General features: G+C 42.4%; 1 protein-coding gene across 1 annotated transcript in view; it reads left to right on the forward strand.

Annotated features, from left to right (window-relative positions):
- The window catches only part of LOC147144174 (eukaryotic translation initiation factor 3 subunit H), a 142,907-nt gene that overhangs the window by 54,412 nt on the left and 73,495 nt on the right, over positions 1-15,000 (forward strand). Inside the window, exon 3 of the mRNA XM_086038714.1 lies at positions 13,721-13,888. Coding sequence (XP_085894840.1) covers positions 13,721-13,888 — 168 coding nt within the window. The remainder of the gene's footprint in view (positions 1-13,720; positions 13,889-15,000) is intronic.

Below are 15,000 nucleotides of genomic sequence, written 5' to 3' on the forward strand. Positions count from 1 at the left end.
TTTACTATGACGACGATGATCCACTTTTTTGAGACAAATAACATGCACTATAATCGGACACTTAAAATTCATTTTCCCAAGCCACGCAGAGCCGCAACATAAGTATGAAAGAACCACATGCAGCTCCGGAGCCGCGAGTTGCTGACCCCTGGTTTAGAACATAGGCGGCCTTGGGAAACTAACAAGAGGGGAGCGTGCTCTGCCTCTCCGAACACACAGACTCATAGAGTAATGGGCAGGCGCAAGCATAAATTACTGAACGCGACCCTAATGTTCATTTCTTGACTGCTCCGAAAAATAGCAAGAAAACGTGCCAAAACAGCGAGGTAAAACTGTAATACATAAAGTTAAGGTCACAGATGAAAAGCCGCGAAAGTGAATCCGTATTAAATGGACCGTGACGTAGCGAGGGAACACTGTATTACTCATCCATCAGATGATTACTTCAATCTACTGTAATGTTCATTGAACTTCCAGACGCGAGTATTAAGTCACACCCCGAGAAGTAGTCAAGTAAAAAGCGATACATTATGGCTTGACGGGAATCAACCCCGGTGAAGTGTGTAATGCATTATTGGATTTGCTATAGTACAGAATGCATGTAGTTTATACAACAGCTGCTACTGCTCTTGACGTGGATCATGCATCCATTCATCCATTATCTGTCGCTTATCCGAGGTTGGATCTTGAACGCAGAAGCTACAGCAGGTAAGCCCAGACTTACCTCTCCCCAGCCACTTCTTCCAGCTCTTCCGGAGGGATCCCAAGGCGTTTCCAGGTCAGCTGGGAGACATAGTCTCTCCACTGTGTCCTGGGTTGTCCCCGGGGCCTCCTACCGGTGGGACATGCCCAAAACACCTCACCAGGGAGTCATCCAGGAGGCATCCTAATCAGATGCCCTAGCCATCTCTGCCTCCTCTCAATGTGGAGGAGCACCGGCTTGACTCTGAGTCCCTCCAGGATGACCGAGCTTCTCACCCTATCTCTAAGGGAGAGCTGGGACACCCTGCGTAGGAAACCCATTTCGGCCGCTTGTATCCGACTTACTGCTGGCAATGGGGACCATACTCTGACATGAGTTGTACAGGGACCGAACAGCCCGTATTAGGGGGCTTATTACCCTGTATTCCCGAAGCACCCCCTACAGAACTCCCCGAAGGACATGGTCAAACGGCTTCTCCAAGTCCACATGTAGACTGGTAGGCCGAATTCCCATGCACCCTCAAGGACCCTGCCGAGGCTGTAGAGCTGGTCCACTGTTCCACGGCCAGGACAAAAACCACATTGATCCTCCTGAATCTGAAATTCGACCTCGACGAACCCTACTCGCCAGCACTTCTGAATAGACCTTACCAGGGAGGCTGAGGAGTGTCATTGCTCTGTAATTGGGACACACACTCCGGTCCCCCTACCACCCTTGTTTTCCAATCCAGAGGCACTGTCCCCGATGTCCACGCAATGTTGTAGAGGGGTGTTAACCATGACAGCCCCACAACATCCAGGGCCTTTTGAAGTATTCTCCTCACCAATCCACAGCGTCCCAAAGTCGAGGTCAGCAGCACCCCATCTCCACTATACACAGTTTTAATGGTGCACTGCTTTCCCCTCCTGAGACGCCAGATGGTGGACCAGAATTTCCTTGAAGCCGTCTTGAAGTCATTTTCCATGGCCTCGGAACTCCTTCCACACCTGAGTTTTTGCCTCAGCGACCGCCGAAGCTGCATTCCATTTGGCCAGCCGGTCAGCCGTCTCCGGAGTTCCACAGGCCAAAAGGCCCGATAGGACTGCTTCTTCAGCTTGACAGCATCCCTTACCCTTCCTCCTAATCACACCCTTCCAGGTCTCACTGTCATTGCCCACATGAGCATTGAAGTCCCCCAACAGAACGATGGCATCCCTAGAGGTCGTACTCTCCAGCACACCCTCCAAGGACTCCAAAAAGGGTGGGTACTCTTAACTGCTGTTTGGTGTATAGGCACAAACTGCTGTTTGGTGCTTAGGCACAAACAGCAGGGTCCTGTTTGGTGCAAAGGCTCAAATAGCAGTCAGGACCCGTCCCCCCACCATTAGGCGGGGAAGGGGGACCCACGTTGCCTTTTCAGGCTGGGTGCAGGCCCGGCAACCAGGCGCTCACCGGCGAGCCCCTTCTCGTGGCCTGGCTCCCGCGGTGGGCCTCGGTGACCCACGTCTTGGCAAGGGAAAACTGAATCCATTGTTGACGTTGATCATTAAGTGGTCTGTGATCTGTGCTTGGTCTGATCCCTCACCTCGGACCTGTTTGCCATGGGTAACTCTGCCAGGGGCATAAAGCCCCAGACAATTTAGCTACGATCATGGGGACACGCAAACCCTTTCACCACGGTAAGGTGACGGCTCAGGGAGGGGGACATGGATCATTATGTAGATAAGTTACTTTTTTCCCCCTTCAACGTATTAACGGCACCATGTCCAAAGTTCAGCGCAATCGAGTCTGTGACTACTTTCCCCCGGGCTCCTTGTCATAAAACGAAATAAAATAACCATAATAAATTGTCTGTTGCTTAGTGGTAATTTTCCATTCTGAGGTAATCGGTTTGGTTTCAGTAGTCCTTAAACATCATTTGTAGCCGACTGCTTGTTGCCTGTTGTCTGAAGCTGTAAACACGAACCAAATCTAATGCTATGTTCACACTGCAGCATAATTACGCCTTTTTTTTCTCCCCATGGGTGATACAATGTTTTCATGCAGTGTGAACAGTACAATTACGATTTTTTTAGAATCCAACCTGGTCCTCTTTCGTATGTGGATGTCAATCGAATATGTATGGATGGATCTGAATTATGAAAGCTCATCCGTACACATCCGACAGATACCTCATCAAAACCCCAATACATGTTCCATGCAGGCGGAGCATAGTGCTTGGGATGGAAACTACTGACAATAATCATCATTGAAGCCGCATTGCAGTGTTGATTTAACATCTATCCATCCATTATCTATACCGCTTATCCTCGCAAGGGTCACGGGTGTGCTGGAGTCCATCCCAGCTGTCATCGGGCAGTAGGCGGGGTACACCCTGAACTAGTTGCCAGCCAATCGCAGGGCACAGAGAAAAACAACCGCGCTCACAATCACACCTATGGGCAATTTAGAGTGTCCAATTTACCTACCATGTATGTTTTTGGAATCTGGGAGGAAACTGGAGTACCCGTAGAAAGCTCACGCAGGCACGGGGAGAACATGCATACTCTACACAGAAAGGCCGGGGCCGGAATCGAACCCACGACCTCTGAACTGTGAGGTGGATGTGATAACCAGTCAATCACCGTGCCGCACGTTGATCTAACATTTTACTTTAACTTACAATAATCCTTCTTGAAACATGAAGCATAAAGTTGACATTTGTGGTGATAGTACCCAGCCACACAAATGGTTCATTAAATACATGGCAGTGACTTGATGTTATCTTCAGTAGACGTCAACATGAAATGAAGAGAGTGAAAAGTATCACCTCATTTCCCAAAATATTTCTACCTCCTTTTTTCTCGCTACGCTAAGATTAGCCACTACACCATGGATATATTTGAGAATGGACTATCTGTATACAAATCTATTTTGAATTGCTCTTACATCGCTAGTTTTAAAGCATTAGTACTGACAACAAAGATAATTATAGATAATGATTTTTAATTTCTGATCCTACATACGACGTTAGCATCAATGCTACTTGCAAAGGTGCATGTTCAAAAGATGACACGATTGCCATGATTGTTTGCTGCTTTGGTCCCGTGGCTGCCGGCTAGTTATTAGCGGACAGATTGCTAATGTTTATGTGGGCATGCTATTCGAACTCTGTTTGCATTTTCATACTTTGCATTAAGGCTGCACAATATAGCGGAAAAAATATTAATATCACGATAATGGCTTATGCAATATACATATTGCAAAGACTTGCAATCATTTTCTTATGGAATTGTGTGCGTTTATCTAAATTTGATGGGTCAGATGCAAACATAAATGCACATTGCCACCCAATAGTTGGACATTATCTAGGGGAATTACAATTAATTATCTAAGAACACATTGAGCCTGCTTAATTTCTGAAAAAAAATCTTTTAATGAGATAAAAATGTCATTTCTTGAGGTAGGTACATGTTAAATATCACAAGAATATTGATATCACCATAGTCAACATCCATATCACATGTTTTTCCAATATCGGGGGAGCCCCTACTTTGCACTTCATCACATGGGTGCTACTTGTTCATATCATTCAACAGATTTGTTTTATTGCCTTGTTTTTAACGACATAACTTGCACAGTGACTTCCTCCATGTCAATCTGGACATACCGTCTCACAAGAAATGGGTTGGAACTTCACGTCAAAATAGCTTAATCTTCGGAAGATTTTACAAGTCATGGCTGCCTATCAGCTGCATGTTTCGCTAAACGTTCGGTCATTGTTACTATTACTTTCTGTCTACTGCTTCATTTTTTCATTTATTGGAGGATTCTATTTATTTCAATTTGCAAACCAAAGTTAGAAGGTAAAGCTGGACTCTGATTGGTTGCAGTCACGAAAATTTGCGCCGCGCCAGATGGAGTAAATATCCTCAGCTTGCAGCTGCGGTAACGTGATATCATGATTCTCAATCATATAATCACTCAGCTCTCCTTTTTTTTTTTTTTTTTTTTACCCTTTGGAAGGTAATTGACAGGGTGGGTGTTGTGGGTGTCATTTTTTTTTTTTTTTTGGTCTGTCTGGCCCAGTTCCACATGGTTGGGGACCACTAGCTTAAATGACTAACAAAACCGTACCTCTCGCAAACTAACTCCTTTCCCTCCGCTGCCATGTCTTTAGTGTAAACAGTGAATGTCAGTAGACTACAGAAGTTGTAAGGGGAAAAATGAATTTTTATCAATTATTTAGGAAAAATTATCGATTCATCGCCCAACCGTATGCAGAATGCAATCTTTTTCTTACACTTTAACATATTTAACTTGAGTTTTCTGACTGATAGAAGTAAACCTACTCAAGCATTGGAAAAATAGATGAATTCCCCTCAGAAAGGTTTTATCGGAACGTCAAAATCTTTAATTTGATCATATTGAACATTTACATGATTTAACATTCTCTTACTAAGTGATACATTTAGTCGTATTAATTGACAACGCTTTACTATTTGAGTGAGAGCCATGTAAGGGCATTCAAATGAACATATACATTACAGCTGAGAGCATGTCCTGTCGACAACATCCTTTCATTCTAAAAACACAAACACTTTCTTGTTGAAGGTCAGTTAATGCTAATATAAGAAAGCACATAGGTTGTTGTTTTGTCAACTTATTTGGTCCATTCACACATTCATCTGTTGTGTAGGGAATAGTGATAAATGTTCGAGTTGTCGGGTAGTAAATGGTGGTATCGAGTTGCAGTCTACGCTGAGGTGTCAGGAGAGGCACAAGGCTAATTTTCAGCAGCAGGGCTATAAAGTGATCTGCGTGCCTTTTTGTTAGTGCCTGTGTGTTTGTGTGAAAGTAGTCACCTTGGTCCATGTTCCACCTGGCACAGTGGGTTAAGGTGCAATTAATCTTTGTTAAACAATCGCACCAGATGACTGCACATGCATGCACATACAGTCACCAGGCCAAAAACAAACCCAAAACACACTGCATGATGCTTCATGACACAAGACAAAGCTTCTTTGTGTTCAGGATACTTGACAAATTCACCATTTGACAACACCAGTTGTCCCACGACTATGTTATTGAAGCAGTCATGCAAGGTTGATCAAGAAATGAAAATTGTGTCTGTGTGTGTGCATCGGGTACCATTCTTTAAACATGGATATTTGTCTTTTGGAAATGGAAAAACAGGGAATTCAATTCCATTCCATCTTTTCATTAAAGCCCATATCCCACTGAGGGCATTTGCCGGTGTTCGCGAATGTATCAATAGTTCTCCAACAGTTTTGTTGTTTCTTGTTGCAAATACATTTTGAACATTAAAACTGTTGGAAAATGTTTGGGAACGTTTGCGACCTTCAATGAACCCTGATGAAAACAGCATTTGCTACCTTGGCGAACACTCGCAAACGTTCGTCCCTTATTGGGATGCAGGCTTAATGTTCAAAAGATGCACATAACCCAAAACAGACCCTGTGCATGAAATAAAAGGCCACCCAAGTCATTTGTCGACTCAATATTCTGCTTGATGTTACAGTAAAGTACCTGTACTAAGAGCAACTGTTAGGGTTAGGTATTGTGACAAACCTCAGGATTAGCGGTGGGCGATATGACGATATTAGATCGTTAAGGACTTTAACGTGTTGACGATCTCATAAAGCCGAAAGATCATTAGATCGTCTACATATTCTACACAGTTTAGCTCTATGGCGGCTTAAACCCGCTCACGCATACCCAACTAACCAATCACAGCACGCACATTGCACCGTACGTGACATTCCCTGCCTCCCTGTTCATTTGTATAGCGTGAAGCTATAGCAAAAAGTCACCACGAAGCAGAGTTGGTCCCGAAAAGAAACTCCACATCCACAGTGTCGATTTGGGCTGGATTTTCCTCGGAGGAGAAAGCGCAAACCAGTTATTTGCAAAGTTTGCAGAGACTCGGTTCAGACGTCAGATGGCAACACGACAAACCTGTTTAATCACTTACGGGGACGGCACCCAAAAAAAAACTACGCCGACAGTCAAAGCAAACTGAGATCAATCAATCACATCAATCACATTTTATTTATATAGCACTTTTCATACATAAAAATGCAACTCAAAGTGCTTTAAAACATTCAAAGCAAAACATAGAATTATCTTCAATCAAAAGAAAAGATAAATTATTTAAAAGTTGTTGAAAGCCAAACTAAAAAGGTGTGTCTTGAGCTTCCTCTTAAAAATATCAACAGTCTCTGCAGACCTGACATCCTCTGGCAGGCTATTCCAAAGGTGAGGACCAAAATGGCTGAATGCAGCCTCGCCATGCATTTTGGTCCTCACCCTTGGAATAAATAAAAGGCCGGCGCCAGAGGACCTCAGGATCCGCGAGGGCTGGTATGATAAAAGCAAATCAGATAAATAAGATGGCCCAAGACCATTAACACATTTATAAACTAATAAAAGTACTTTAAAATCGATCCTGAAACACACAGGGAGCCAATGCAGCAATTTCAAAACTGGCGTAATGTGCTCCCGCCCTCTGGTTCTCGTCAGCACCCGAGCGGCTGAATTCTGCAGTAGTTGCAGTGGTGAAATGCTCTTTTTCGGGAGGCCAGAGAGCAGGGCATTACAGTAATCTAAACGACAGGAAATAAAGGCATGCATCAGCACTTCCGTGTTAGCCTGAGAGAGAAACGGGCGGACTCTGGCGATATTCTTAAGGTGATAAAAACCAATCTTGGTTACATTTTTAATATGAGGAATAAAACTGAGCTCAGAGTCAAAAATGACGCCAAGGTTCTTCACACAGTGTGAGGGATTAAAAATGTGTAGTTTTGGTAAAAGCTTCTCTCTCTGACCTTCGGGACCGATAACTAAAACCTCAGTCTTGTCCTCATTGAGCTGTAGGAAATTATCTGCCATCCATGACTTGATATCTAAAATGCAATTTAAAAGGGTATCAATGGGTCCTGTGTCATCAGGAGACACGGCAATATACAGCTGCGTGTCATCAGCATAGCTGTGAAAGCTGATGCCGTGTCCCCTGATGACATCCCCGAGGGGAAGCATATAAAGATTAAAAAGTAAGGGGCCTAAAATCGAACCTTGAGGAACCCCACATTTAATTTCATGAGTTTTAGAGGAACAAGTATCCATACTTACAAAGAAATATCGGTCTGTGAGATAGGAATAAAACCAGTCAAAAACAGTACCAGAGATGCCCACTAGATTTTTAAGTCTATTTAATAAAATTTGGTGATCTACTGTATCAAAAGCAGCGCTTAGATCCAGTAGCACCAAGACTGTGAGTTTTCTCACGTCTGCAGTGCACCTAATATCATTTAAGATCCTTAAAAGAGCAGTCTCCGTACTGTGGTTCATCCTAAAACCAGATTGATATTTCTCCAAAATATTATTTGTATTTAAAAAATGATTCAACTGGATGAAAACCAGTTTTTCTAAAATCTTACTTAAAAACGGTAAGTTGGATACGGGTCTGTAGTTATTAAAAACGCTCGGGTCAGAACCGCTCTTCTTCAGAAGGGGCTTCACCACCGCCGTTTTAAAGGCAGCGGGGAAGACGCCTGTCTGAAGAGAGCAATTGACTATATTTAAAATTTGTTCTTCAAAAAATCCATAAAATGTCTTAAAAAGAAATGTGGGAATTGGATCCAAAAGGCAGGTTGTTGGGTTTACCTGGGAGAAAACTCGAACAAGTGTCCTTGCATCAACCAGGGCAAAACTTTCCAGTGTTTCCTCATGTAAATATGAGTGTCCGGGTTTATTAAAAGTTGTGTTTTGACGGGCTAAAAGACTGGATCTTATGTCATCGATTTTACTTCTGAAGTGGTCTGCAAAGTCCTCACAGAGAGCATCTGTTGGTCTCTGTGGGGACTTATTAAAATCAGAACTAGTTAAAAGTTCAAAGGTGGAGAAGAGAACCCTGGGGTTGTTTTTATTGACTGTAATGAGGTTTGAGAAATAGGAAGAGATCAGGCACATGGTAGCCGAGGCATCCGCTAGCTCCAAGCTAACACAACCCACGGTAACACAGTCATTTAACAAGGGCACTCCATATGAAAAAACAAGTAAGCAGTGTAAAGAAGTAACTGAGGCAGTGACTTATTACCTTGATTAAGGCATAATTCCCATTAAAACAATGGAAAACGAAGGGACTCTTCAAAGAACTAGACCCGCGTTATGAGCTGCGTTTTTATGTTTACATTATGTTACCTTTTTTGTTTACGTTCACTGCACATTTTGATAAAAATTGGCACTATTCAAATTAAAACCTGTTCAGAAAGCTTAGCTTGCTTAAAATCTTTTTTTTTTCTTTTAGGGTTTTGATACATTTTAAATATGTTTTATATGTTTAACATGAGGAAAATGGTAAAAAAGGTGCAAATTAGTCTAATAAAATGATGTAAAAAAAGAATTATGATAAAATCATGATCGTTATTTTATTTTAAAAAAATCATGATATATTTTTGCCATATCGCCCACCACTACTCAGGATTCGATTTCGATTCTTTAGCTTAGGATTCAAATTGATTTGGATTCTTTATGTTGCTAATCAATAGCAATTTAAATGCTTCAATATCGATTCAGTAAGCAGTAGAAAAACATACAATTTTGGAATGGTTAATCTTGCCATCTAACCATTTGTGGCACGCCATGTCATATTTCTAGCAAACGCCTGAAAATACAAATTTGCACACTACTCATTTGTGCATATGGAGTACAAAAACATGACATATGTATAAACACTGAAAAAGTAAAGTATGGATGTAAACTTAAATGTTTATTTCCTCTTGTAAATTGTAATAAATGTTTTAAAAATGGAAAACCGCATCAAGTTTCTTGACTCAAATCCCAAGATCTAGAGTCAATTGAAGCATTAAAAGAATTACTGTATCCATTTCCTCACAAGCCATGTCACGGCCATGGCAAAAATAACATCACATGAAAGGAAACGTAATCCTCCTGATAAGCATGCTATTCTGTATCAAATATGCTAGTAGCTATTGTTCTATTGTTGTTTTATTTTTTTATACTTATTACATAAACATTTCAGAACTGGCATTGAACCTGCAAGGCTGAACACATTCATATAATTCTGCGATTGGCAGGCATCCAGTTCAGGGTAGACCCCACCTATTGCCTGGGATAGGCTCCAGCGTGCCCGCATCCCTCGTAAGGATAAGCGTCTCGGAGGGTGCTTGTGCGTGTGTGCGTGCACGTGTGTGTTTGTGTGTGTATGTATATGTGTGTGTATGTGTGTATATATATATAATATATATATATATATATATATATATATATATATATATATATATATATATATATATAGTGTGTGTGTGTGTGTGGGTGTGTGTGTGTGTGTGTATGTATATATATGTATGTATGTATAGATATATAGATCTATCTCTCTCTCATCTATCTATATATACATATATATATATATATATATATATATATATATATATATATATATATATATATATATATATATATATATATATATATCTCTGAGTAGAGCATCACGTCTTTTAAACATCTGATCTGATGAGTGAAGTAACAGGGGGTTGTTAATTAGTTCCAGCTGCTTTGGTGTTAATGAAGTCAACAACAGGTGTGCTGTGAGGGGCAATATGAGACTACCGCTGTTACGGCCCATGTTAAGCCGTGGCCGTTAAGTTGGTGTGCGGGTGCTCTCCCCTACTCTTCCCTGATTGGTGGCCTTTGTCCCGAGTTCAGGCATCCAATCAGAGCAGGGTAGAGTGACCAATTTAGTCATTTGCTTTAGGTGTGCCACCAGCTGAGCAATTGGTTAAATAGGGCTCAGTTGCTGGTAGACGTGCTGTGGGTAGTAATGCAGTCAGTCTTTGTAATTTTTGGGGTGGCAGGGGAGTTAGTAACGCTGTCTTTTGTTTAGTGCACCTTCTTCGCCATAACCTTCATTCGTCCCTCTGTTTAGCCACTCTATCCATTCGTTTTCACCGTAACATCTAATTCGTAAATTAATTCATTTTGGCCATTCGTGTGTGCACTAGGGCAGTCGAGATTCGGTGGGGGGGGGGGGGGGGGGGGGGTGATCACACAATTTCATTGTGTTGTAGTTTAGTGTGGTGTTGTGTGTCCATTTTGGTGTTTCACTGGCCAGGCTTTTCGTTAGTGCACTTTTTCATTTACCCCTTCCAACTCTCACACCTACAGTATGTTAGACCCCTCCTCCTTGCCGTCTTGAGGAGGGGTCCTAACAACCTTCAAAACAGGAATGGTTTTACAGGTGGATGCCACTGACATTTTTCCCCCTCCTATTCTTTTCTGACAGTTTTTCCACTAGTTTTGCTTTTGGTTAGGTTCAGTGTCACTAATGCTAGCATGAGGTGACTCTGGACCCTACAGGAGTCGCAAAGACAGTCCAACTGCTCCAGGATGACACATCAATGTCACATCAAGGTTTGCTGTGTCTCCGAGCATGGTCTCAAGAGCATGGAGGAGATTCCAAGAGACAGGCAGTCTCTGGGAGAGCTGGACAGGCCCGTAGAAGGTCTCTAACCCCCGTCGACAGGACCGGTATATGCTCCTTTGTGCAAGGAGGAACAGGATTAGCACTGCCAGAATCCTCCAGCAGGCCACTGGCCACAGATTCATTCTGAGTACGTGTGACAGACGTGAAAGGGTCTGGAGAGACAGTAGAGAATGTTGTGCTGCATTTAATCTTTCAGCATGATCGGTTTGGTGGTGGGTCAGTGATGATCTGGGAGGCATATCCATGGAGGTACGCACAGACCTCTATAGGCTCGACAATGGCACCCTGACTGCCATTAGGTATCAGGATGAAATCCTTGGACCCATTGTCAGACCCTACGCTGTTGCAGTGGGTCCTGGGCTCCTCCTAGTGCATGACAATGCCCGGCCACATGTGGCAAGGGTATGCAGGCAGTACAGAGGATGAAGGAATATGTACTATTGACTGGCCCCCATGCTCGCCTGATATTCATCCTATAGAACACCTCTGGGACATAATCGGTCCATCCGACACCGCCAAGTTGCACCTCATTGTCCAGGAGCTCAGTGATGCCCTGGTCCAGATCTGGGAGGAGATACCCCAGGACAACATCCATCATCTAATTAGGAGCATGCCTGGACGTTGTTGGGCAGGCATACATGCACGTGGGGGCCATCCAAACTACTGAGTTTCATTTTGAGTTACTGGAATTAAATTTCAGCAACATGAACTAACCAGAGCTGGGCACTTGACCCTTTTTTGCCGGTCCTCCACCCTTGACCTGAGTACCCTTCCGGCCTCGACCCCCCGGCCATATTCATAAACATTGCCGGCGCCCAACCCTGTTCCCCACCCCCCGCCCCAAAAATGGGCGTCCGGCCGGGCCGGAGGGTCCGACCAGTCCGGCCCCGGGACAGACTGCCCAGCTCTGAAACTAACATAGCATGTCCACTGTGCGGTGCTAGCCCCGGCCTTCCTGTGTGGAGTTTGCACGGTCTCCCCTTGCCTGTGTGGGTTTTCTCCTGGTTCTCCGGTTTCAACTCACATTCCAGAAACATGCATGGTAGATTAATTGAACACAATAAATTCTCCCTAAGTATGATATTGAATGTGAATATTTGTTTGTGCGTGTGTGCCCTGTGATTGGCTGGCAACCAATTCAGGGTGTACCCTGCCAACCGCCCTGACACAGCTGGGCTAGGCCCCAGCAACCCCATGACTCTCGTAAGGATGAGCGGTTTGGATAATGGATGGATAGATGAATGAACTAAGCTGCCGCATCATTTTTTCACTTTGATTTTCGAGCTATATTTGAATACAGCCTGCTGTAGGTTGATAGTTTTTAATTCCGTCAAATGATGTCAAACTTTTATTACCCAGTCTATATCAGTAGAGTTATACAGCATGATTAAAAAATCTGGGCACTTTACCTTTTTTCTGCTGGTCCGTCCTCATCCCTCAGTCCTTATTCATAAAAATGTTCGTCCTCCTACCCCGTCCGTCCTCGTCCTTTTAAAGGGCTTCCAGCCTTATATTCCGTTGCCCCCCAAACCCCGCCGAGTCAAGCGATTAAAATTTTGTCACTAATTAATCACAAAATTTTCCCTAATTGAATCGCGATTACGTGTATTTTTCAACTACAATATTTTTCTACGTATGGAACATATATTTACTTGAGTAAAGTCTTGGAATTAATGTGGGAAAAAAATGAAGTGTATTTTGGTTCAAAGATTGTTCTAATATCTTACTTTAATCCTTGAATATGATTCTTTTCCTGTAAAATACAACTGTTTAACATTACACCAAAGACTACTAATATGGTATTTGAATTTGGCTCAATTTGGTCAAATTGAGATAAAAGCATACAATTCCATATGAAACTTCTTGTATGTCTTTGCCATATGCATGGGTCGTTATTGAGATGATATTTTTTCAATATGTAATATTTCCTACATCACCACATTCCCTGTTCCCCTTATTCGCGTCTTTGGTTTAGTCTTGTCAACAGCCGCGTCAGAAGAAGGATGTACTCTTCAGGCTGGGGTGTAGCGGGCCACAGCTGCCCAATCATGCCCTGATTTATCAACAGTCTTGAGCTACACTGCAGGGACTTGCTGTGGCTGTAACTTAACATTGACACGGCAGCAAGGTTGTTTGTTTTTCTGCTCACCCATATTGCGGAATGAAATGGCTCTTTGCTTAATATATCTAGCACCTAACCCTTATACCAGAAACCCATGTATCAGTCCATCTCTTTTCTCCACTGGGAAATATTTATCAGCACAAGTGAACAAGTGTGAATGAATAAGTAGAGGGAATGTGGTGAACATTTCTATAACAGACATTAAATCGGTCCACCCATCACTTGGTAACATAGTGGAGCCCTTTCTGTTTTGGTTTATTTATCCTGCACATCTTTAGAGTTAGTCATCAAAAACATAGTTTTTTTTCCCATCCCTTTACAGCTCCAGATTGAGACCAGATCTTGAGATCAAAGAAAGAAAAATGCTCATTCAGTCTGAAAAAAAATGTAACTGTCATGTTTCTGCTTTCAGTCCAGTACCAGATGGAGATGATGCGTTCTCTACGTCACGTAAACATCGACCATCTGCATGTGGGATGGTATCAGTCCACATACTATGGTTCCTTTGTCAGCAGAGCTCTGCTAGACTCCCAGTTCAGCTACCAGCATGCCATTGAGGAGTCTGTTGTGCTTATCTATGGTAAGTAGAACTTTTGTTCAAGGTAATACACTTAATTAGGGTCCAAGCAACGACTGCTTGGAGGTTACCATTTTTTTTTGGTAGAAATTATTAGGGCCCGAGCAGCGGCCACTGCAAGGACCCTATTGCTTTTGTAGAAATTATTATAATTATGGTAAGAGCAGCGTCTGCCGTGTGGTCCCTATTATTTTTGTGGAAATTCTTATTAGGGATGGAGCAGCGACCGAGGTTTTTGTAGAAATTATTATTGTTGTTATTATTATTATTATTATTATTATTGTACTTTTATTTTTGTAGAAATTCCTATTATTATTATTAGGGCCCAAGCCTATTGTGTTTGTAGGATTTATTCTTATTAGGGCCCGAGCAGCCATCACAAAAGAGGAAATGCTTATAAAAGTACAATGCACAGGCGCCAAAAATCTCGATCACAATATGTTATCTGTATTACGTCAGGTCCTGGTGAGAGGAAATTTCTTTTTTTACATTTTAATGTACTGCATCGAGCTTGTTGAACAAATCCAACTGAAGATATGTCAGGAGAGTCTCAAGTCGGTGATCATGCTCGAAGCTGAATAATGTCACATTTTGGCAAAGGGTGTGGCCAATACAGTACCGCAAAGTCTGATATTCACCTTGACAATAAAAAATGCTGTAACTTGACCCTGATGATCCTATCTTCTCACATTTGATGACATTCTGGGCCTGAAGAGATCTAAGAACTTATTTTTCATCGTAGTGATAGCTCCCCCTAATGGCTAAAGGAAATAGATGTGTTATTCTTCGATGATTTTCTCCTAGCGGTTTACCCATGTCTCCTTCATACTTGCTTGGAAGAAGAGAAAACTCTCATTTTGGGGGTGTAAACATGCACAACCTCATGAAACTGCACACACATTAGGCCTGGCAAAATTATCAGTATTTTATTTGTTTGTTGTGCGATAAAAAATTTAAAAAATCACTCAGAAGCTCCCCCTACAGATTTGTAACGAAGCAGTTCCGGTTGTATGTTTCACCTAGATCTATGAAAAGTTGGAGGTATATATAAGAAAAACAGGCATGCATGCCTTTATCTCTGCTAGATTACTGTAATGCACTTTATTTTGGAGTCA

The sequence above is a fragment of the Filicampus tigris genome, chromosome 8, assembly GCF_054856515.1.
Source record: "Filicampus tigris isolate MCC_2025a chromosome 8, RoL_Ftig_1.0, whole genome shotgun sequence".
In the NCBI taxonomy this organism is placed as follows: domain Eukaryota; kingdom Metazoa; phylum Chordata; class Actinopteri; order Syngnathiformes; family Syngnathidae; genus Filicampus; species Filicampus tigris.